Here is a 25,046-nt window from a genome sequence, read left to right as displayed (position 1 = left end):
AACCAAAAGGTAAGACTGGAATCCTGAAGACTTCTAAAGAAGGTAGTCTTAACCTTCTCCCCTACAACACTCCAGACTAGTAGCCATTAACTCATGCTTTTGCTTGAATCCGTTTAATGTCATGAGGTTTTCTTCATAAAAGTTTATCATTTCTTCAAGGTTTGTTGTAATTGTTGTAACTGTTTTGTAGTGTTCTCTCCCTAAGAATATTTTTTCTCTGTCACTTGGCCTAACACTTTTTGCAAAGCTCATCTTCTGTTAGTCTCCCTGCCATACCTCTCTGTTCTCACATATACCTCCATTGTGGCCATGGTCAGATATGGAAATAATCAGTTTCTGAAATTCTGTTGGCTTGCTTTGGAGGTTGCCTCAGAATAAGTAATAATACCTTAAAGGTGAAGGTTAAGAAACTAAGCTCCAGGCCAGGCATGGTAGCTCAAGCCTGTAATTCCAGCATTTTGGGAGGCCAAGGCAGGAGGATTGCTTGAGTCCAGGAGTTTGAGACTAGCCTGGGCAGCATAGGGAGAATTACAAAAAATTAAAGAATTAGCTGGATGTGGTGTTGCCCGCCTGTGGTCCCAGCTACATGGAAGGCTAAGGTGGGGTGATCCCTCTAACCCAGGAAATTGAGGCTGCAGTGGGCCGGATTGTGCCACTTTACTCCAGCTTGGGTGACAAGGTGACAATCTGCTTCAAAAAAGACAAAAGAAGAAATTAGCTTTATATCTATTGTCCACATTAACATGGGTGCTGTGGTTTGGATATTTGGACCCTCTAAGTAGCATGTTGAAATTTGATCCTGAATGTTTAAGGTGGGGTCTAATGGGAGGTTTGAGTCTGGCACCTCCCTTCCCTCTCTTCCTTTCTTTGTTGCCCTGTGATCTCTGCCTGCTAGCTCCCCATTAGCCATGAGTGGAAGCGCCCCGAGCCGTTCACCAGATGCCCAGTCTTCCAGTGTGCAGAACTGTGAGCCCAATAAACCTCTTTCTAAAATAAATTACCCAGCTTCACAAATGGACTAAGACGATTATATATTCATATTTGTCTACTAATTTAGGGATTGCATTGTCTTTGAGAAAACCCCTGTTCTTTTTGAATCTCTTCTCTTCCCTATCCATAGCATGTAATTTTTAGAAGCATTTTACCAGTGCTTCATGAGAAACTCTTAAAACGGTGTATTTTCTTTGTCTACTCTGGATTATGGTTAAAGTTTCTGTTTTCTGTGCCTGTTTCTCTTTATGATTCATCTCCTCACTTTGAGACAGGAGAGCATCCATTTTTAATTGTGAACATAGGTAGACAGGTTTCTTTGCATGACAGGTACAATATTCATGTTTCAACCTAGTCATGTATTTTATTTCATCATGAGACACCTATGAGTAACAAACACCATGCAAAGTAGGTAAATGTAAAATGAATTTAAATTGATAGTCAAATTAAAGCCTAAGGTTGATCTGCTACATGAATGGTAACATGACCTTTGCTATTAGTCAACTAATTAGTCCATAAATGGGTAAATAATTCATATTAAAAAGTGGTTGCTAATAAGGTTCAACTTTACTTAGACCAGTCACATGTTTGTAGGGCATCTTGAGGGAATAAAAGAATGGAGTAGAGTAGGAAGGGACTATGCGGTCTGATCCCTGGGATTCGAAGAGTCAAGTTTGCATCAACCCAGGATTAGAAATGGAAGAACCAAGATGGTGACTTGCCTTTGATTGTCAGCACCTCATGCTATTTTATGTTCTCAGATTCCTCTAGTCCCAAATTTTTCTCTACATAAAATGTAAAGCCTTAAGTAGCAAAATGGCTTATTTGTACAAGAACCTTTTGAAGCTAATAGAACACAAATGTGTTGATGACCCATTGCTCTCAATGTAACGGCCTATGCCTGTTTGGGAGTGGGAGGTGGGGAAGGGAAAACCAAGAGCTGGTCAGAATTTGAAAGGATGTGTCTCATAGCTGTGTGACAGGATTTGAAGCAATTTACTTATCTACAAAAAACTTTTTGTGGAATTTTGGGACATTTTTACTTCTGCTATAAAAAGAGAGGATTGAAGTGAGGTTTGCAGGTGTTTCCTTAGGAACAGGACCTGTACTGTTGTTTAGCTTTGGTCACTGATAGATGTAGACACTTAGTACAGCAGCCTCAATGTTTTATTGTATTACAAGGGCACCATGACTTTGTTGACTATTGATAGTATCCCTAGATTGTCATTTTCAAAACTGGCCCTCAGGCAAACAGTAGTTCTCAGGAAGCTTCCTTGGGGGAAAAACAAGGAGATCTTAGTCTGGTCTAACAGCTTGGAAAATGAAGCCTACAAATATCCCTCTCTTGAAGATTTTGCTTAAGGTTCTGAGTAGTTCTGCCATGAATTAGTTTCACTTTATTTTATCTGATTTCACTGAGGCATCTTTGATTGAGACATGCCCCTTTGTAAACCATAACTATTGTGGAGCTCACTTTGAGAAGAAGTGTCTGAGACAGTGTAAAAGGTGAGACTGCCAGAATCTGACAAAAATAGGGCAGTTCTTCAAGGTTTTGTGGGGGTGCGTATAAATCCGGATGCCTTTGGGCAGCATCCCGAAGTAGGTGTGAAAAGAGTTGAGCTGAGCTTTCTGAACCCTCAGTTGTCCATAAGTCCAGTTTTGAGGAAGAATTTTATAAAAAATCTTGATTGAATGTCAGCCGTGCAATATACTTAATTGATTTAATTAGAATTCTGTTTTGCAACTTTTCCTTAAAAACTTTTACTTTTAAAAATTGTCTGCAGGGATCAACAAGCATTTTCTGTAGCGTCAAGTAGTATATATTTTAGGCTTTGAGGGCTACATACTATCTCTGTTGCATATTATTAGTCTCTGTTTTGTAATTCTTTTTTTGTTGTTGTTTTTTGAGACAGAGTCTCACTCTGTTGCCCAGGCTGGAGTGCAGTGGTGCGATCTTGGCTCACTGCAACCTCCACCTCCCAGGTTCAAGCAGTTCTCCTGCCTCAGCCTCCCAAGTAGCTGGGATTACAGGCATGTACTGCCATGCCCAGCTAATTTTTTGTATTTTTAGTAGAGACAGGGTTTCACTGTGTTAGCCAGGATGGTCTCAATCTCCTGACCTTGTGATCCGCCTGCCTCGGCCTCCCAAAATGCTGGGATTACAGGCGTGAGCCACCGTGCCCGGCATTGTAACTCTTTGAAAATCTAAAAGGCATGCTTAGCTCCTAGGGGGCACAAAAACAGGCTGCTTCGTGATTTGATGACTGTGGCCTATTGTGTTTCTCAGTATGCTCTTCAGTTCTCTAAAATGTTTACATGTGTGATATTGTGTGTGTGTGTGATTACTTTGAAAATTCTTGATACAACAAAAATAAGTTTCTTCGTTAGAAGACAGAGTTCATTTTGGAACTTTTATTATTTGGATTTTAAAGCGACAGTAGTCCAATTTGAGAAGTGCAGAGAGTGAGCCTGGAGGTAAGGATGACTGGACCTCCCATTTTTGTGGTGATTTTCTCCCCTTCCCTCTCTCCCACACTCCCTCCACTTACCCCTTGGACCAATCACAGAGGTGTGTAAGAGTGTGGTGAGAAAGTGAGGAAGTCTGTTTTCAGAAGAATGGCGTTAGCACCGTAAGGACACCGCAAACTCACCGCTATAATTAATGTCCTAGCGGGAGATGTGGTTTGTAGTGTTTTCCATATGTCTTGGCCCTCAGAACTCCGTTTTAAGTAGGATCTTGCCTCCAGGAATTTACTTTGAGAAACACTAAGCTATGGATTAAATGTACACTTTACTAGCATGGCATTTAAGGCTTGAGCCAATCTCACCCCACCCTGTCTTTCCAATCTCATCTTTCAGAATTCTGTTTTTTTCTTTTTTTTTTTTTTTTTTTGGAAACAGAGTCTCACTCTGTCGCCCAGGCTGGAGTGCAGTGGCGTAATCTCAGCTCACTGCAACTTCTGCCTTCCAGGTTCAAGTGCTTCTTTTACCTCAGCCTCCCAATTAGCTCGGACTACAGGTGTCTGCCACCACACCCGGGTAATTTTTGTATTTTTAGTAGAAATGGCATTTCACTATGTTGGCCAGGCTGGTCTTGAACTCCTGACCTTGTGATCTGCCTGCCTCAGCCTCCCAAAGTGCTGGGATTACAGGCAGGAGCCACCTCGCCCAGCCCATCTTTCAGAATTCTGTGTGTTATATACTTCAACTACTTAAAAGTACTCAGTTTATAGATACTAGGTTTTTTTGCAGTGCATCTTTACATTTTCTTCTTGGCTTTTTTTGTTTTAACAAACTTAGTAATTAAAAACTTCCCTTTATATCCAAAATTTTAAAAATCCTGTAAAGAGACAAACTTTTTTTTTTTTTTTTTTTTTGAGACGGAGTCTTGCTCTGTCCCCCAGGCTGGAGTGCAGTGGCGCGACCTCGGCTCACTGCAAACTCTGCCTCCCGGGTTCACGCCATTCTCCTGCCTCAGCCTCCCGAGTAGCTGGGACTACAGGCGCCTGCCAACACGTCCGGCTAATTTTTTGTATTTTTAGTAGAGACAGGGTTTCACCGTGTTAGCCAGGATGGTCTCGATCTCCTGACCTCGTGATCCGCCCGCCTCGGCCTCCCAAAGCGCTGGGATTACAGGCTTGAGCCACCGCACCCGGCCAAGAGACAAACTTTTGTGCCGTAACTTTAGTTATTCCCACCACCACCCCTTTTCCTTATCAGCCAACAAGCATGACTTAACGTTCATTGCACTTTCTTCCCTTCCTTTCATTTTGTAGCTTACTTCAGTGGTGTTGCCTCACCACCAGCTCACTGAGAAGATTCTAATTAAGCTGTTCCATTTGTGAACTAATTGTCAAATTTATGAAGAGTTTCTAATCTTTATCTTTCTTGACTATTCTGTAATATTGAATAACATTGATTATGTTCCCTTAACTGAAGTTCTCTTATACCTTTACGCGGGGACCAGGTTCTTCCCTTTTTTTGCAGACTCCCATTGCCCCCATTGGCATAACTAGTAAAAGTAAATCCGTTGGAAACAGCACATGAGCTTATCTTACCATTCATGGATGTTTCACTGTAATATTCTCTTTGTGGTATTTTTCTTTCCTTTTTTTTTTTTTCTGTGTAAAAAAAGTTTGAATTTTATAAAGCAAACCACAGTCAAAAAATTGACAAAGGTAATCATAGATTAAACATGTTGAACCAGAATGGCATTTACCATAATTTCATGTTAGTAAAATTATTTTTGATAACAATAAAATCTCCTTTTTTTGTTTTGTTTTTTGTTGTTGTTGTTTGAGACGGAGTCTCACTCTGTCTGTCAGGCTGGAGTGCAGTGGTGCGATCTTGGCTCACTGCAACCTCCGCCTCCTGGGTTCAAGCAATTCCCTGCCTCCTGAGTAGCTGAGACTACAGGTGCGTGCCACCATACCTTGCTAGTTTTTGTATTTTTTGTGGAGATGGGGTTTCACCATGTTGGCTGGCCTCAAACTCCTGATCTCAATTGATTCGCCCAACTCAGCCTTCCAAAGTGCTGCGATTACAGGCGTGATCCAATTGGTTTTCATTTAGAATGAAAATTTTATGTAAGAAATCATTAAATGAAATTAGTAAACAATAGACTTCAAAATTTACCTTATGTTTTAAAGTATTCAAAAAAAAACAGTTCAATAATAAAACATAGTAATTCTACGGTCCAGGATTCTTCAGCACCTATAATATGTTTTTCTAATAATAAAATTTTCAGTATTTTTTAATTAAAAAAAAATCTGGATAATTGTGATATCTTACCACTGAAATTTTTGGGGTTTATCCCAGTAGTTTTCAATCCATGTGACCATCTCACTCCATCCTCTTTCTTGACATTTGGCACCATCTGGAGACATTTTTGGTTGTCATAATTCAAGGAAGGGTGCTACTGGCACCTGCAGGGTAAAAGATAGTGATGCTGCTACATATTCCTACAATGCACAGTGCAATCTCTCCACAGCAGAAAATGATTTTGTCCAGGATGTCAGCAGTGCTGAGATAGAAATCCTATTTATTGACACAGCCTTCCTCTATTTTGATGAAAAGCATATGGGCTATTATTTAACAGGCTTTACTATTTATTGTGTTTCTTTAGAGTATATCATCTTGTTTTATGGCTCCTTAAGGTGCAGAAAGTCAATGATCAAGCTTTAATTGCCAGAGAACATAATTTTTAATGTTTAATATTCTGTTTAATAAAGCGAAATTTATTTTTACTGTTGAAAGAAGCTATTTGGCAAATTACTCTTACAGGACAACTATTGTTCATGATTACCTTGAGGCTCTAGTTACTTTTTCAGGAATTTGTATTCTAAACATGAAGGAAAAGACAAGGAGAACCAGAGCTGTCACCCTGCATTCATCATAAGCACCGTGAGATCTTAGAACTGTGAGCAGTTACATCCAGTAGTAGAAGCCAGCAGAATGCCCAGTGCCTAGAATATAGTAAGCTTTCAATAAATCTTCAGTGGGAAGATGGATAGTTGTGCAGTTTACCTGGTGTACTTGCAGAATTTGTGCTTTGCACATTGGGTAACATGCCTGATCATTCATTCCTAGGTCATTTTCAAGTTTGCTCTCAAAGCCTCAGTGGAAGTCCCATTTTCCCTCCCTCTGCACTTTGTGTACTGTTGAAGGTTGAAGTCTTCTTTCTAAGGAAATAATAGTAATAGCTCGAGGCTGCTGACACTTGCTTTCTGTCAGTTTGTGGGACTAACTTACTTTAAAGTGTCCCCTTGCCCCCACCGCCAATATGAGGCATTACTGTCTTTATCTTACAGGTGAGAAAACTCAGGCTTAGTGATTGACAGACCCTTAGTAACAGACCCTGATCTATTTCACACCAAAGCTATACCCCTAACCACTAACAGTATGATTTTGTCCTCACAAGCTAGGCTACGTAGATTTGAATCCTCACTCTTCAGTATCATCTTGGGAAAGTTACTTAACCTCTATCTACCCAGTTTCTAAAATGTACATAATAGTGTTACCCTCAAGGTCATTGGTTATGTTAATAAATGCTTAGAAGAGTACTGGCAGAGTGATTGCTTAATTTTAGCTCATTTAATGATTATAATTAAAATCATCTTTGTAGAAAGCATTTGTGACTGCCTCGGATATTATCAAATACCAAGTTTGTGTCCTGTTTTACCTGAGTTGTCATGAAAGGGATAGAAATGTAAAATATGGATCTTGCCTTTAAAGACTTTGTAGTCTATTTGGGAAGACAAGAAAAATAAACATGAAACCTGACAAACACAATGCAGTTACTGCTAAATGATGTAATAGAGACTACAAATACAAATAGGGTTTAGTATCTGGAAATACACTTAATGGCTTAAAACTATTCAAATATATAGTAGCTCTTCAAGTTTTGTGCTGGGAAATTTTGTGCCAGTTTTGTCAGGATATTGGCCTTCTCTTGGCTTTGCTTTTGTTTTTGTTTTCTTTTTTTTTTTTTTTTTTTGAGAGGGAGTTTCACTCTTGTTGCCCAGGCTGGAGTGCAATGGCGCAATTTTGGCTGACTGCAACCTCTGCCTCCTGGGTTCAAGCGATTCTCCTGCCTCAGCCTCCTGAGTAGCTGGGATTTCAGGCATGCGCCACCATGCCTGGCTAATTTTGTATTTTTAGTAGAAAGGGGGTTTCTCCATGTTGGTCAGGCTGGTCTCAAACTCCCGACCTCAGGTGATCTGCCCGCCTCAGCCTCCCAAAGTACTGGGATTACAGCCGGACACCACTGCGCCTAGCCTGCTTTTGTTTTCTTATTCACCCTGAACTCTATGTTCAGTCACCTGACTTTGCAACACCTCAGATCCCTCATCATTGTTACCCTCTCCAGGCTGCATCTCTAGTACCCAGCAGTTTGAGAGTGTGGTCTCCCTATTCCGTCCCTTGGAATGTTAGTGGGAATTGGCACCATTATTTTTGGATTCCAACATTAGCTGGTCTTTTGATACCAATCTTCAGTTGTTTTATTTGTCCATAGTTAGCTTCCTTTTCCATACCCTGGAAGGTATTTCCAGTATTTACTTTTGTTTTCTTATCCATTAGACATCATGATGGCCTCTCATTTTACGAATAAAATAGAGACTTTCAGACTTAACTCCTGCTTATGTCCTTCCCCCAGCTGGCATCTGTTAGACTTCTTGCTGAAATTAAAATGACCTTGACTTCTGCAGCATTTCACCTTTGATTGCTCCCTTCTTTCGAGGTTGTGTCTTTCTACAGCACCTGAGGCTGGTTTCAGTTCTTCCTCTTACCAGTTCTCAGTTTCCTTTAATACATTTTCTTCTTGACTCTCCTGTCAATGTGTTTTTGTTCTGGGAGAGTCCATTTACTTCCATGGTTTTGTTTGCCAATTACATACTAATGAACCCCACCTTTTCAGCCCAGACCTCTCTCTTGAACTATGCATAGATACTTCCAACAACCTACTGAATACTTTCCAACTTGGAGGTCCCAGGGGCACTTCAGAGTTGACTTTTGTCAGCAGAACCTAATAATAATATATACCCACTTCTCCCAAAACAAAAGATACAAAGAGTTATTTTTCCTGTCCCCTACTATCTTCTGTTACCTTCTTAGTATGAGAGCCTTTTTATAAGTTTGCTTGTCTCTCTGCTTTTGAATCCTTTCTCTAGAAATAACTAAAAAGTAAAATTAATTACATATTTTTTAAAAACCTTAAGATCTCTCATTGCCTTTAGTTTAGATTGAAAATTCAGTTTCTGTAGTATTGATTGTCTATAATGGGCTTGAGAGAAAATTGACTGGTGATCTTGTCCCAATTCACAAAGGGATGGATTGTTTTTTTTTCATTTTGAGTTTTTCTCTGGATCTTTAAAAATTTTACTACACGCTACCACTTTTTTTATACGTACAGGTTTAATCATAATGAATAACCATATAACAATACTTCCCTTAAAAGTACTTCAAATAATTTTCCAAGAGTTTTTTTTAAAAACTTTTATTTTAGGTTCAGGGTTACATGTGAAGGTTTGTTACATAGGTAAACACATGCCAGGGGGGGTTTGTTGATTATTTCATCACCCAGGTATTAAGCCCAGTACCTAATAGTTATTTTTTCTGCTCCTCTCCTTCCTCCCAGGCTCCACCCTCAAGTAGACTCCAGTGTCTGTCATTTCCTTCTTTGTCTTCATAAGTTCTCATCATTTAGTTCCCACTTGTAAGTGAGAACATGCGGTATTTGGTTTTTTGTTCCTGCGTTAGTTTGCTAAGGAAGATAGCCCTCAGCTTCATTTATGTTCCCACAAAAGACATGATCTCATTTTTTTTAATGGCTGCATAATATTCCATGATGTGTATGTACCACACTTTATCCAGTCTGTCACTGATGGGCATTTATGTTGATTCCATGTTGTTGCTGTTGCAAATAGTGCTGCAATGAACATTCGTGTGCATGTGACTTTATGGTAGAATGATTTATATTCCTCTGGGTGTATACCCAGTAATGGGATTGCTGTGTGGAATGGTAGTTCTGTTTTTAGCTCTTTGAGGAATCGCCATACTACTTTCCACAACAGTTGAACTAATTTACACTACCACCAACAGTGTGTAAATGTTCCCTTTTCTCCACAACCTCTCCAGCATCTACTATTTTTTGACTTTTTAGTAATAGCCATTCTGACTAGTGTGAGATGGTGTCTCATTGTGATTTTGATTTGCATTTCTCTAATGATCTGTGATATTGAGCTTTTTTTCATATGCTTGCTGGCCACTTTTCATATGCTTGTTGGAACACTTTTGAAAAGTGTTCATATCCTTTGCCTACTTTTTAATGGGGTTGTTTGTTTTGTTTCTTGTAAATTTAAGTTCCTTATAGATGCTGGATATTAGACCTTTATCAGATGCATAGTTTGTACATATTTCCTCCCATTCTGTAGGTTGTCTGTTTACTCCATTGATGGTTTCTTTTGCTATGCAGAAACGTATTACCACTTTTATCATCACCTGTTATGGGGTAATATTTGAAATAGCATAAACTTTTATACTTAGTATTTAAGTACACAAATGTCCAATTTTCAAAGCCTTTCATAGTTTGACTCTATCATTGTCAACCTTACTCACTGCCATGGCTCACCTTAGAATCTTGCAAAATTGTGTGAATTCCTGACTGCCACTGTTCACTCTAAGAGCTTGGGCATGACAATCAAAATGGTATTAGCTGTATAGCAGTACTTATCTTTTTGGATTATGAGGATTAAATAAAATAATGGAGTTAAAGTACTTAGTTCAAGGCCTGGCACATAGTAAACACTCAAGAAACATTAGCTGCTCTTGTTTTACTTTTGTGGCTGCCTTACTCCTTAGCCTGAATGTGCAGTAATTGATGCCTTTATTCACACTATTCTCAGGCCCTGGAATGCCTTATGCTTTCTTCCTCCCACTTCCTGTGTCTACTTCTCGCTCAGAATTAGGGCTTCTAAGAACTTTTCCCAGCATGTAGTCCTTTACCATCCACCCCTGTCTTTACATAGGCATTCCCTTATTGTTGCTTTTTGTACATATCTCTACTTGGATTATTGCATTTAATTACAATTTGGACTTTGAGTTCCTTTTCAGTGGTAGGGATTAGTTCTCAGTCTATTTATATCCTGGTATTACTGCCCTGCCTTGGAGCTAACAGGTTTTTTCAGTTGGTAAATATAAATGCTGTTATCTAGGTTATCTCATTTAATCCCCTCAGCCACCCTGTGGTAGGGAGGTGTTATTATCTTCAGTTTCCAGTTGGGGAATCAGAGGCTGGTTGAGGTTAAATGATTTGCCCCAGGCTACTTAGCATGTAAGTGCTGTAAACCTAGAAGTCCTCACATTTAATAACGTATTACTATTGTATAGCTATCCTCTTATACCTGACATTTGTCTTTATAGTATCAGTAGAATAACATTTAAGTTTGGGATATGTAAGACATCTCAAGAATTGGGATTCTGCTTATTCAGAATTGTTATAGTTTCATTTGTATAGATCTTGCTTTCTTCTTACTATATAATATTGCTTAGCAAAACAATTGAGTATGTAAATACATTTAAGATATTGAACTTTGTATAGACCATTTGCTTAATAAATATGTAGAGTTGTTTTTACTTGAAAGAATTAACATCGTATTTTTTTCAAAATTCAGATTTTCACTGATTTCAATTAGCCTTTATTAAATTTTATTTATTTAATAATATCCTTGAGATAATTATGTATTCGTATGTGAACTATAGGCCTTTCTTGGTCCTTATAGGATTGTCATTTTAGGATCATGTAATAATAATTTTGGATGGCCTGAGGATTTGTTACAGCTTTTGTATTCAGTGAAAAACATTGCTTCCGATAGCTGGGGTAGGGAAACTGAGGAGGAGAATTACATTATTAAACTACAAAATTAGTGCATTTTATTAACTCATAATATTTTAGAGCCACATTAGCAGTGTATATGTTGATTCTAGTTATTCTGGAAGGTGTAATTGTGGTTTGAGTTACATCATAAATTCCAAAGAATGCGAGACAGTTTCTTATTTTTAAAGAACAAGGAATAGAATTGAAAATGAGCAGTTTTTATTGTATCATTGTATAATCTTCCAATTTAATTTATGGATTTACTTTGCTTTATTGTTTTTGTTTTTAAGGTTCGCTTATTTAAAAAATATTTATAAGCATTCCTCTCATTACAGAGCATAGTAATGATGAAAGATATCATCAAGAATTTCACCTCTGTAACAGTAATACTTGTATTTGTTTTTAGGGAAGCTATGCGAAATTATTTAAAAGAGCGAGGGGATCAAACAGTACTTATTCTTCATGCAAAAGTTGCACAGAAGTCATATGGAAATGAAAAAAGGTAAGATTATTGTTTTTCTGGTGGATAGTTAATTGTAATTACTGCATGAATTTGCCAATTATGTATTAATATACATGTCAGAGGATGGCTTCTATTACTGGGTTCATTTGCTAGTACAAAATAAAAAATAGGGGATTTGTCTCCTGAAGGGGAGAAACAAAGTGAATTGTGGTATACTGTTAGGAATAGATAATTGGTGCTGTGAAGAAAAGTCACCATGGAGACAGAGGACCTCTCAGCAAGGCAATCTTTACTTTCTGCAGAAAGGGTGCCCCTCGCAGATGGAACAATGGAGAGAGCACACTTGAACAAAGGAAAAGCAGACATATTTGTCCCTTATGCCTTTGGGTCATCCTTACTGCTGTGTCCTGTATCCATTCGCTGGAGCTGGACCTCACAGTCTTAAACTGATACCTGATTTGCTAATAACATAAAACTTTCCTAAATAGGTAAGTGCAAGGGAGAACAAAGAAGAGAGGAAGTTGCTTACAAAAGGTTTAAGAAAGCAGTAACATTTCCAAATAAGGAAGGGGCATAAGCTATGAGCTAAGACTTGCCTGGGCCTGCCCAGACATGCCTGAATAAGCCAAAGCAACTAATTGGGCTAAAGTGTAAGAACTGATAGTTGATAGGAGGCTTTAGAGTAAGAAGCTATTATTTCTAGGGTCTATTATTTTATTTTCAAACCAAGACGAGCTTTGAGGATGGAACTTTTCTACTTTCTACATATACTCAAGCCAGAAGGATAATTTAATAAAGGTCATCTGGTTAATAAATCCCTGATCTTACAAAATGAAATAATCCACAGTTTTTCTTTTGGGCTACATAATGTTCCCGAAATACTTATGTGATACATTATCTCATTCACAAAGAAGCTTTCTTTTTGGTGGAAAATGTAGTTTTTTACACAAATGTGGCCCCAAAAGTACCGTTTTGAAAAGGAGAAGGCTAAACAAGCTCTTGATCCTAAAACTGTCTTGAGCTTAGGTTAATTGAGCTATGGAATGATTATAAAGAAAACTCCTGGCCCTCTCTCTTGATCCTATTCTTGTTTGGGTTGCTATTAAGAAGAAACAGCAAAACTGGGTTCATACTCTCATACTGCCTGAATGTGGACTCAACAGAAATTACCTATAAAGTAGATTAACCAAAATTAAATTACAACAACGTGATTTTTAAAAAATTATTTCTCGTGGTATTCTATAAATTTCAGCATTTTTTATGTTTAATTGGGGACTTTCATTGTTGTTTCTTCACTTGGTTCCTGGAGTTTTCTTGTGAATAGTTTCTTGAGTCTGTCTTTCAAACAGCATTTTTTGGTTAAGCATTTCATGGAAAAAGCCTGCTTATGGAGAAAGATCAAAGGTTTTTTAATTGGCTAGAAAGGTACCCAACTGAAGAGAAAAGGAATGAAAACTAAGGTTTTGGGTTTGTTGTGAAAGGAATGAGTAGAATTCTTAGAGATTGTGACATAAAGGAAACCGCAGCTTATGCTTAAGAGAAGGGAAATGTAATATGTATGTGATTAAATTAATTTACATGTTAAAAGAGAATTTTTAGGATGTTCCTTGAAGCTGATTAGATCTGAGCTGAAAAGAGGGATAAAGCTTTCTTTTTTTTTTTTCTTTTTTTTTTTTGGAGACAGGGTCTCACTCTGTTGCCCTGGCTGGAGTGCAGTGGTATGATTTCCGCTTACTGGGCTCAGGTGATCCTCCCACCTCAGCCACCTGAGGAGCTGGGACTACAGGCACTCACCACCATGGCCGGCTAATTTTTGTATTTTTTATAGAGACGGGGTTTCACTATGCTGTCCAGGCTGATCCCAAACTCCTGGGCTCAAGTGATCTGCCTGCCTCAGCCTCCCAAAGGATTACAGGCATGAGACACCGTGCTTGGCCAAGAAGGTAAAGCTATTTAATTGGTAGTTTTATCCTCAAAGATGAACAAGTGAAAACAATATTTAAGATTCATACTGCCAGGTATTGTTATTCAGGCTTACTAAATTTCTGATTATTTTATCTTACTTTACTAATACAACTTAAACACTGATTTAGGGTTAAAGATGGGAAGAAGTTGGTACCTGTAGTTTGGGACATAGCGTACCAACTCGAATTAGTGGTCCTTTTTTTTCCCACCAAGTTGATACTAGAAATTCAGTATTTTTTTTTCATTCATTAATGAAATTTAGTGTGTGTTTATAGCAAGTTTTCTGCTTTTTAAGCAAAACAGAAAAAGTCAACACCCATCATTATGGAAGATGAATCTAAAAGGCCAGCTGTGCACCTCATAGTGAATCTGAGGTAGAAACAGTTTCATATTGGCTCCAATCATGAGCCAGACATGATTCTGGAAGTGCTTTATAAATATTTTAAAGTTGTAATCCTCGTAACAATTTTGTAAAGTAGTCATGTTATGATCCAAATTCTGTGGGCAACGAATCTAAAAATCAGAGACTTTAAATGTGTCCAGGTTGACATTAGTTAGGAATCTGTGGAGCTAGGATTGGAACTCTTGAGGGCCTAATTTTAAATATTTACCCTTTTTACTACCCTAATTGCCATACCATTCCGTTTTCATTTGAGTGTTGGTTATCTAGAGCAGGGATTGAGGAGGAAAAGATCCTTTAAGTACTTAAACTTTGTAAACTTATCTTTGCCTAGGACTAACCCTTTTACCATTACCTAGGTGAGATTGGGCTAGCCCTAATTGAATTGTGAATAGATGTGTGTTTATCATATAGCTTCAAATTTAGGCAAGCTGCTTTTCTTTTCTCTGGATTTTTGAAGATGCATTTTAGTACAATTGAATTCACTTATTCTTTATTTTTGATTGGCTATTGTGTGCCAGGTTTTATGCAAAAGGACTTTTACTAGAAGTTTTAAAAGTCACTATGTCATTTAATACCGGAATGTATAACTGAGGCCCATTGCGATAACAAAAGGGGAAGAGCTATTTAGAAAATTGTTAAAGCCCAGATAAGGTTCCTGTTTGTTAGTTACTGTTAAAAAATACAGCCGGGCCTGGTGGCTCATGCCTGTAATCCCAGCACTTTGAGAGGTCAAGGTGGGCGGATCACCTGAGGTCCGAGATCGTGCCACTGCACTGCAGCCTGGGCGGCAGAGTGAGACTCCGTCTCAAAAAAGAAAAAAAAAAATCCAACATGTATATAGAGCTGTAGTGGTTTGTCAAGTTAAAATGGAAAATTTAGCCATGTCTTTTATTGTAGTAGCTTTTATTTTTCTTTTTTCTTTTTGAGACGAAGTCTCACCTTATTGCCCAGGCTGGAGTGCAGTGGCACAATCTTGGCTTACTGCAACCTCTGCCTCCATGGGTTCAAATGATTCTCCTGCCTCAGCCTCCCAAGTAGCTGGGATTACAGGCAACCACCACCACGCACAGCTAATTTTTGTATTTTTAGTAGAGACAGGGTTTCACCATGTTGGCCAGGCTGGTCTCGAACTCTTGGCCTTGTCATCTGCCCGCCTCTGCCTCCCAAAGTGCTGGGATTACAGGCGTGAGCCACCGCGCCCGGCCTATTTTCAATTTCTCTGTTATTATTTGGGCATGGCCTAGCTGGTCTAAAACCCCAGTCAAAAGAAAGCTTGAACGATCTAAGCTTTGAAGTCCTCTAAAAAATGATCAAAAATGATGAAAAGGCCAGAGTAACTACTTTCCTGTATTTTTACCGATTTGTATTGTTAAAAATTTCAAAGTAGACATGCATTACTTTATAATGAAGGGGAAACCCATTAAATTTACTTGATTTTTAAAAAAACAGGTGTTAGTAGTAAAGGACTGCTAATGCTAATCTAGCCCTCTGGATGTCTGTCAAACTCCCCTGGATTCAGAAAAGAGTTCTGGGCTCTTACTTGGTGGTGGAGTGCACAGTGGGAAGAGGATCTGCCTTCTTTCTTGCTGATCCTGGTTCAGGCCTTTTTGAAGAGTTGCAAAGGCATAAGGCGTGAGGTTACCTGGGGGCATGATCACAGTCCTCTTGGCTGTGTCTTTTTGGCATACAAAATAACTCCAGTAAGTGATGCTTAAAAATACTTGGTTAGGAAATTTTATCCCCAAATTTAAAATTGTTCTTGATATTAAGTATGGTGCCTAATAACTAGTATTTATTTGCATGGCACATCTAGTACCCTGTTTATATTAGTGATTAATTTCTCATTAAGTAAGGTCTTAGGTTAAAAAATAAACTTTTTAAAAGATTGTTTTATCTAGAGGAAATGTTAATATGTCATTTGACATATTAACATTCAGCTTTCTCGAAGGAAGTATTTAAGCAGTAGCAGTAATGATGGTGTTAAAACAATTAACAGTAAAGCCATTTAAACTGATTCTGAAGTCATATTGAGATTTGTGTTAATTGGCCAATTGTGGTATGCAAAAAGTTCCTAAATATGGTCCTTGTGAACTGAATAATCATCAAAGGTTAGTGATGATTCTGCAAAGTAGCAAGATAATGCAAATGTCGAGTTTGGATTCTGTTTAATCTATTTTATATATTGGAATAGATAAAAAGCCTTCTTTGAATCTGTAAGGCAGGTTTCAGACATCATCTCAAGATTTGAGGAAATCAGTGGTTGAAACAGTCTCTGAAAATAAAGACAACTGTGAAAGGAGTAAAATTTTAAATGTGTGCATATCGCCACCAAGTGGCAGAGAAAAGTATTGTTTGTTTTAGTTGATAGAGCTGCTAGGAAAGATAAGAAAATAAAGACAACATGTTTTATAGAATATCTTTTTATAGCAGCAGTTAAACTCTGTAAGCTAACCACTTTTCAGACTTTTCACTGAGTGTTTGATACATATTGACCAACTGCCCAATTTTTAAAAAATCGTCAGTTTCACACACCTGGCCTAAAATACATCACATAGGATATATTTTAGGCCAGGTGCAGTGGCTCATGCCTGTAATCCCAGCACTTTGAGAGGCCAAGACAGGAGGATCCCTTGAGACCAGGAGTTCAAGACCAGCCTGGGCAACATAGTGAAAGTCTGACCCTATCTTTAAAATTAAATAAATAAATAAATAAATGAAGATGTATTTAAGTTTTCTTCTGTTAATTTGGTGGCCTTTTATTTTTACCTCACTCCCTTTAGTTTCTTTTTTTTTTTTTTTTTTTTTGAGACGGAGTCTCGCTCTGTCGCCCAGGCTGGAGTGCAGTGGCGCAATCTCGACTCACTGCAAGCTCCGCCTCCCGGGTTCACGCCATTCTCCTGCCTCAGCCTCTCCGAGTAGCTGGGACTACAGGCGCCCGCCACCACGCCCGGCTAATTTTTTTGTATTTTTTAGTAGAGACGGGGTTTCACCGTGGTCTCGATCTCCTGACCTCGTGATCCGCCCGCCTCAGCCTCCCAAAGTGCTGGGATTACAAGCGTGAGCCACCGCGCCCGGCTTCCCTTTAGTTTCTTTTGCCTGTATTCTTGCCTTTTTTTTTGTATATATGCTGACTTTTATTCAAACACTGGATTTTTACGAAGTCTGGGCAACCACTTGATTTGTTTGCCGTATTTTAGGGGATGATGATACTGGGATGTTTAAGGTATGATTTTATCAGCAATATAGAAATAATTTGAATGTTTAGATTATATTGGATTTGCTGCTTCCATCATGGCTTTTTGAAATAATTTAGAGTTGACTTTTTTTTTTTAAAAGACTCAGACTATTGAAAAGTTTTCATTTTTCTTATATTTATTACATGATTGGAAAGCACTTTCAAGATAGACCCTTGGTCAGTGTTTTGAATAGATAATTTTTTTATCAACCTCATTTTTACCATTTCATGCATTTTGTCACCGTACTTTTGAGAAAACCAGCACTACTCATTCTTTTATCAGTTTAGCTCTCTTTATATTTTTCAGATGTGAAATTAAGAAGTACCATTTATGGGCCGGGCACGGTGGCTCACGCCTGTAATCCCAGCACTTTGGGAGGCCGAGGCGGGCGGATCACGAGGTCAGGAGATCGAGACCATCCTGGCTAACACGGTGAAACCCCATCTCTACTGAAAAAAAAAAAAATTAGCCAGGCATGGTGGGGGGCGCCTGTAGTCCCAGCTACTCGGGAGGCTGAGGCAGGAGAATGGCATGAACCCGGGAGGCAGAGCTTGCAGTGAGTGGAGATCGCGCCACTGCACTCCAGCCTGGGCGACAGAGCGAGACTCCATCTCAGAAAAAAAAGTACCATTTATGATAATTCATTGAGATTTGACTACTGTATTTGGCACATAGGTTGCGCATTCCCAGTCCAAAAATTTGAAGGGCTCCAAAATCTGAAAACCCTGAGTGCCAACATGACCCTGTAAGAGTCTTGGTCTGTCATCCAGGCTGGAGTACAGTGGCGCTATCTTTGGCTCGCTGCAACCCCACCTTACCGGTTTCAAGCGATTCTCATGCCTCAGCCTCCTGAGTAACTGGGACTACAGGCATGTGCCACCATGCCTGGCTAATTTTTGTATTTTTAGTAGAGACAGTGTTTCGCTATGTTGGCCGGTCTGGTCTTGAACTCCTGGCCTCAAGTGATCTGCCCGCCTCAGCCTCCCAAAGTGCTGGGATTATAGGCATGAGTCACTGCACCTAGCCTGGAGCATTTTAGATTTGGGATGTTCAACCACTAAGTATAAATGCAAACAATCCAAGATCTGGAAAAAAAAAATTCAAAACACTATTGGTCGCAAGCATTTTAGATAAGGAATACACAACCTGTACTAAAACACAGCTCTTTGAGTTTTATAGCTGATACACCAATTTACTAAGGAGTCTTAACATCAATGTTCAATAAAAAAAAACACGAGATGTGTTTCCAAAACTGATGCCTTCTCAACCTCCTGAGAGTGTGCCAGCCTAGGTATTTGACTCTGTGCCATAGTAAGCATTGGATAGCTCCCAGCATTAGAAGCCAGAAAGCTCCCCTTTGTAGACTTGAACTGAACCCACTCCAAAACTAGCCCAGCTAATCCAGGCTTCCCTCCAAACTTAGAGTGACATGGAACTGGGCCCACTACCTTGGCTGTGACCTTTATATCCTTGGCCTCAGTGTAAGTATACAGGCATGAAAACTGCTCTTTTCTATTGGATTAGATAAATGTGAGAGGACCACAGAGACTTCCTTCCTCCCTCAGTTAAATCTGTAGGGCCTCCTTGGTCTACTTGTCCACTACCTCTGGCTTCACTGCCTGTTAATCCCCCTCTTGCTCCCTACAACAGCCGCTCTGGTCTGTTGGTTGTTTCCCCACTGTTGGTCACAGTCCTTCCTATCTCAGAACCTTTGCACTGGCTCTTTCCTCTGTGGAAATGCTCTTGCCCCAGGTGTCCACATGGCTTTGGGTCGTGACTCAAAGTCACTTTCATAAGGAAACTTTTCCTGGCCACCTTGGGCTGTCCCCATTTCAAGTACCCCTTGCCTGCTTTATTTGTTTCTCCCCATACTTATCACCAGCTAATGGAGTACATATGCATGTTATTTCACTCATTTATCTGTTTTTATTATCTCTCTCCTATTAGAGTGTAAGATCCATGAGGACAGGAATTTTGTCTAATTTTTTTGTTTATTTTTACGGCTATATCCCCAGTATCTGTTACACACTCAGGATATAATAAATAATTTGGAGAATTAATGAATGTTAAATAAACCCAGCTTACTTCTTGTAAGTCATATCTAAATTGCCTCTAAAGTAGTCTGGTTAGGGTTGAGCAAAAAGTAGGTTCCATTAATATATTTTCAGTCAATTCAGTAGATAATATTGTAGAGGCTGAGGGGGGAGCAAACAAGAAGTAGATACTACCACCTTCAGGAAGACCTGAGCACCAAATCCAGCCTGCTGGTATCTGCTTGTGTGTGCATATATGCACATAAAGTTTTTTTCTTTTAGTCTGCACGTTGTTGGCCTACAGAGTGTTAATAAGTGTAAATTAGTTGCCAAATTAAAAAAAATGGTATTTCATACAAAATTTGATTTCAGGCATCTATTGAACAATTGGAGGACGGGACCAACACTAGGCCTGCATGCCCATAGTTCAGCCACGTGAGTGTGAGTGGGTGTATATATACCAGTGGCTGATTATCATTGCATTTAAGCTCTGGGTTTTCTTATACTAGGATTAAGAAAAGTAAGCCATTTTCTGTACTAATAACAGTACAAAAAGTGAGAATGACAATGGAGGCTTTGTGTTTCAAGAAAGAAGAGAAGGAAACTACTTCTTTGGATAACTAAAGGATATTCCTAATTTTTTTTTTTTTTTTAAGACAGAGTCTCACTCTAACCCAAGCTGGGGTGCAGCTGCACTATGACAGCTCACCGCAGCCTTGACCTCCCAGGCTCAGGTGGTCCTCCCATCTCAGCCACCGGAGTAGTTGGACTATAGGCGCCTGCCACCACGCCCACTAATTTTTGTATTTTTTGTAGACATGAGGTTTAGCCATGTTGCCCAGGCTGGTCTCAAACTCCTGGGCTTAAGCAGTCTGCCTGCCTCTGCCTCCCAAAGTGTTAGGATTACAGGTATGAGTCACCGCGCCCAGCCTGGATATTCTTGTTTACTGTATACGTCGTTCACCCATTTATATTACTTATGTGGCTGCTATAGTTAATTTGAGTTTTCAGGCCCTCTAGAGAGATATGGCATAGATGTTTTAAAGTATGTACAAGTCAGCATTATAATTGAGCAAAGGTGAATTTACACCCTATATAAGGACTGGATTGATGGTCTGAACTATGTAAAATATGAGCCTTGAGCTAGGCTTTGCAATAGATAATATTTTTAATTGCTAAATAAAAGATTATAAGAAAATCATTCTCAGAAGAACTTGCGAAGGTGGTTTTTGACAACTAGCAAAATAAGCCTGTGGTATTCTGTGAGTTGAAAGAATACAGTGTCTTGTTCTTTGAGAATGAAATATTTCTCAGATATCCACAGCACACCAGGTGTTCCAAGTGTATATAAAATTCAAAGATATATAAAACACAGCACTGCTTATAATCAGGAGATCCATTTACTTTTGACTCTTTTGCTTAGTTTTATTAATATTTTGGATATTTCTACTATGGACAATGCTCTAATACAATTTTCCAGGTTAATTACCACATTAAGTTAAATGCAGTATCCATAACAGTAATGTCACTCATTAATGATTGTGTCATTTTGAATAGGCCTTAATTAGTAATTATAGATTTTTGTGGTGGTTTATCATGTTTTGTAATATGTTAGAGTACACTGGATTTGCTGAACTCTAGTCGTTTAGAACTCTGAGCCATGTGAAAATACAAAGAGAAGTTCTGTACTCTATAAAGTACTTAACTGTATGCATAACTCCAATATTTTACCTGAACAGATTTGGTCATTGTGGAAGTCCCGATTTCTGTCCTGTGGGCAGGATTATTTGCATTACAAAAGGCTTCACCAAAATTTTTCATTGGGAAATAGGTGCATTTCAATATGATTTTGTATTCATAATGTTCAAGAAAAGGAAATGCTTTATTGAATCTAATTGATTTGTGCTTCTTGGGTTTTTTTCCCCATTATTCTTCAGGTTTTTTTGCCCTCCTCCTTGTGTATATCTTATGGGCAGTGGATGGAAGAAAAAAAAAGAACAAATGGAACGCGATGGTTGTTCTGAACAAGAGTCTCAACCGTGTGCATTTATTGGGATAGGAAATAGTGACCAAGAAATGCAGCAGCTAAACTTGGAAGGAAAGGTAAATCAAGACTGCTAGTTCACCAGAAAGGAGCACCATGGTACCAGAATGTAGTTTTCGTATTCATTTTTGTGGTGGAGATTTTTTTCTTTAATAACTATTGGTAACAATTTCTCGAATATATAAACTAGGACCAAAAAATATGCCTCTCAGATAGCTTTGGTCTAGTCACTCATGAAGCTTACGCTGCTGACGTCGGAAGGTGGCATGCAGTAAGCTTCCCCAACTTGCAAGCAGTTTTAGCAGACTATAAATCAGATTTCTATTGGAAGCCAGTAATAAATTTAGGAGGCTGATTGCTCATCTTCTGTTTGACAGAGGTTTATCAACAAAAATACATTGTTCAGTAATGTTTTACTCTGCTATTTTAATCTTAGTTTTATACTAGACACGATGATAAATACATTGTGAAAAGCATTTATCTGGGTTATAAAGATTGTAAACGTTTACTTGACATCAGAATGAAGCAGAGTGATACTGTAGACAAGAACAGCCACAGTTGGCTTTACTCAAATTTTAGTGCATGGCGGGGGTTCTTCAATTAATTTTCTAGAGAAAACAATTTATTAACTAGTTTTACTGATTATATTGTATGAATTTAGAAAGCAGTCAATCTAGATCTTTTTTTTTCTTCCCCTGGGATGGGGTTTTTACTCTGTCACCCATGTGGAAATGCAATGGCGCAATCTTGGCTGACTGCAACCTCCACCTCTCAAGTAGCGGGACTATAGGTGTGCGTCACCATGTCCAGCTAACTTTTTTGTATTTTTTTGTAGAGACAGGGTTTCGCCATGTTACCTAGGCTGGTCTTGAACTCCTGAGCTCAAGCAGTCCATCCACCTCAGCCTCCCAAAGTGCTGGGATTATGCGTGTGTGCCACCGTGTCCAGCCAATCTATACTTTTAGTACTGAAAGATAGTTTTTTATTTACTTAGAATTTAGCTATGGTTTTATTTTTCCTTGCTACTATACTTTGGAAAATGGTTAGTTCTGATCTCAGTGACTAAACGTCTTCTAAAATAGTGCATAAACAGCTGTTTCATTATTTGATACATCTTTGTTGAATATTTAGTGTTTGCTATGTTGTAGTTGGCACTAGGGATATGGGTTGGGAGTGGTGTTGGTGGAGGTGAGCTAAGGGATTTGTACTCTCAAATTCAATTTTAGTGATTTTACAGATAGTACTACAGGTCTTAATGTCAGCCTCCTTCAAATTTAGCTATTTGTATGTCATTTATATCTTTATAGTTTTTGTAAGTAAGATTTGTTGACTATGTGTTTTAAATTAGATTTGGGATAATACTTATTACAACAAAGTTTGTTTCATCTTAAACCAGTAAAACTATTTCTAAATTATGACCCCTGAGCTAAAGTAATGAATATATTTAAGTGGTGGGTTGATCTAATAGATCTCAAGTATTGTCTCATCTGTTTTCCTGTTACCTAGGAAGTCTCAGAGTTATATGCCTCCACTATGAATGAGTGGATCAGACAGGTAGTGAGAAGCCAGGGATTCTAGCTACCTGTGTGTATAAACTGTTTAATCCTACTTCATTGCTCATTTTAACCAGTTAAAGCCAGGGATTCTAGCTACCTGTGTGTATAAACTGTTTAATCCTACTTCATTGCTCATTTTAACCAGTTCCAGCTTCCAGTAATTTTAAATGAGGTAATACCAAATAAACCAACCAGTAGTATCACTGCTTGCCTTTCGCAGCATTGTAACTTAGTAGTGCCACATTCTAATTTTATACCTTTAGGGGCTGCCTCAACATGGAGATATTCCTGCTGTTTTTCATTGTATCTTTCTTCAACTTCCACTAGTATACCCTTTCCCCAAGGCCTAGAAACTGGCAAAAGAGGAATAGAATACCTGAGAGCTTGAGCATTTAACTAGTATTTAAAATACCTAGTAATAGGTTAGTACAATGTCTGTAAGCCAAAATTGTATGTTAATATTTAATTTTCAGGAAAAATTCTATTAGGGAAGTTTACGTAAAGTAAGACTGGTGAGAGTTAGTAGAAGGCATCCCAGGCAGAAAAAAACAATATAATCATGTGCTTAGAGCATAAAGGTATAAGAACATGGTTTTGACCAAGGTAGGCAAAGATGTCCTGAGCAGTGGATTCTGAGCTTCAGTAAGAGGCACTTTGCTCTTGTCTGCCTCACTTAACCTCCATTCGTGTAAGGAAATAGTCTGTTCATTGAGTGGTACAATTAGTTATTGAGAAATATGAGATATTCATTTTGCAATTTTTGGTGTTTATGCTTATTTTAAATGTTCACTACAACAAAATTCTAGTATATTTAGCCCTTTAAATTTGTGGTCATGACACTTGGCTGTATGTAGGTAATATGTTGGATCTTAGATTTTGTGTAATGTTTTTAATTTGTTAAAAAAATTTACATTTTTTATAGTCACAGCTAGGTAAGCTATGCAACAAGGATGACTTAGTTAACACTCTTGTGTTTTTCTTATTTTTAAACATCATATGCTCTTGGCTAACATTTTGTTTCTATAATTTAAACATTTCTGCAGTATCACTTTGCAGCATTAGATTTGGTGTTTCTTCTTTCAGGGAAATGTCTTTTATTGCCTAAAGATCTTGTTTTCAAAGAGTATTTCTAGAGAGATGATTATATGCCATTTTCTCTTCTAGAATTCCATTAGCTAATTTAACCTTTTAGAATAGCAAGGCAAATGTAATTTTAGTTTTATTTGCTTATTTTCTATGAGTCAGTGACTTTTTCCTTCTTTTCTTAATGGAATTTGAGTAGTTTGTGGTCAGTGGCCTTATAGTTTTTTAAAAATAATGGTTCCCATAAAATTATCTTGGTTATGATTTTTGTGGATTCAAACTACTCATTGTAATTAGGGATATATTTCCTTTCTTTCCAAGGAGATAGATGTGTGTTTGTTTTTTCTGAACAAAATGCAGTTCTTTTTGTGTAGGCCTTATGATCCAACCTTCTTGGTTCTTTTTTTCCTTTCTTGTTTGCCAATATGACTTATTTATGCAGATTTCAGTATTTTCTCTTTCTGATATGGATCTTACCTTTTAATTTTAACACTCAAAAGCCATCTCAACATTGTTAAGCTTTCTCATTAGCATGTAATTACCTTCATTTAGATTTACATTTCATTTTTGCTTCCCATGACTGTCTGCTTAGTACATTGATACCCATTTTCATAGACCTCGTCTTATGTTGCAGAAGAATTTCATTGTTTAGGCTTAATTTGACCTTCAATGCTGTCACTTTTAAGAGTATGGCCGACCTATGGGCATAGCAGCTCACAGATGCCATCTCTGAGTGCGTTGGAGATCTTGGGTGCAAGGAGTGATGTGACTGCAAAATACTGTTGTTTTTTGTTTCTTTATCTTTATTCATTTTGAGACAGGGTGCCACCCTGTCACCCAGGCTGGAGTGCGGTGGTGGGATCACGGCTCATTACAACCTCTGCCTCCTGGGCTCAAG

At 38.4% G+C, this 25,046-nt stretch overlaps 1 protein-coding gene across 7 annotated transcripts in view; it reads left to right on the top strand.

Annotated features, from left to right (window-relative positions):
- LOC115830379 (recombining binding protein suppressor of hairless) overlaps window positions 1-25,046 on the top strand; it is a 115,126-nt gene that overhangs the window by 74,179 nt on the left and 15,901 nt on the right. For all 7 annotated transcript variants that reach the window (XM_030800817.1, XM_030800818.1, XM_030800822.1 and 4 more), the window contains 2 exons: window positions 11,772-11,867; window positions 21,403-21,568. In XM_030800817.1, coding sequence (XP_030656677.1) covers window positions 11,772-11,867; window positions 21,403-21,568 — 262 coding nt within the window. The remainder of the gene's footprint in view (window positions 1-11,771; window positions 11,868-21,402; window positions 21,569-25,046) is intronic.

This window comes from Nomascus leucogenys, chromosome 20 (genome assembly GCF_006542625.1).
Source record: "Nomascus leucogenys isolate Asia chromosome 20, Asia_NLE_v1, whole genome shotgun sequence".
Classification (NCBI taxonomy): domain Eukaryota; kingdom Metazoa; phylum Chordata; class Mammalia; order Primates; family Hylobatidae; genus Nomascus; species Nomascus leucogenys.
Note: the sequence above shows the minus strand (reverse complement) of the source record. Positions and strands in the feature narration are given on the sequence as shown.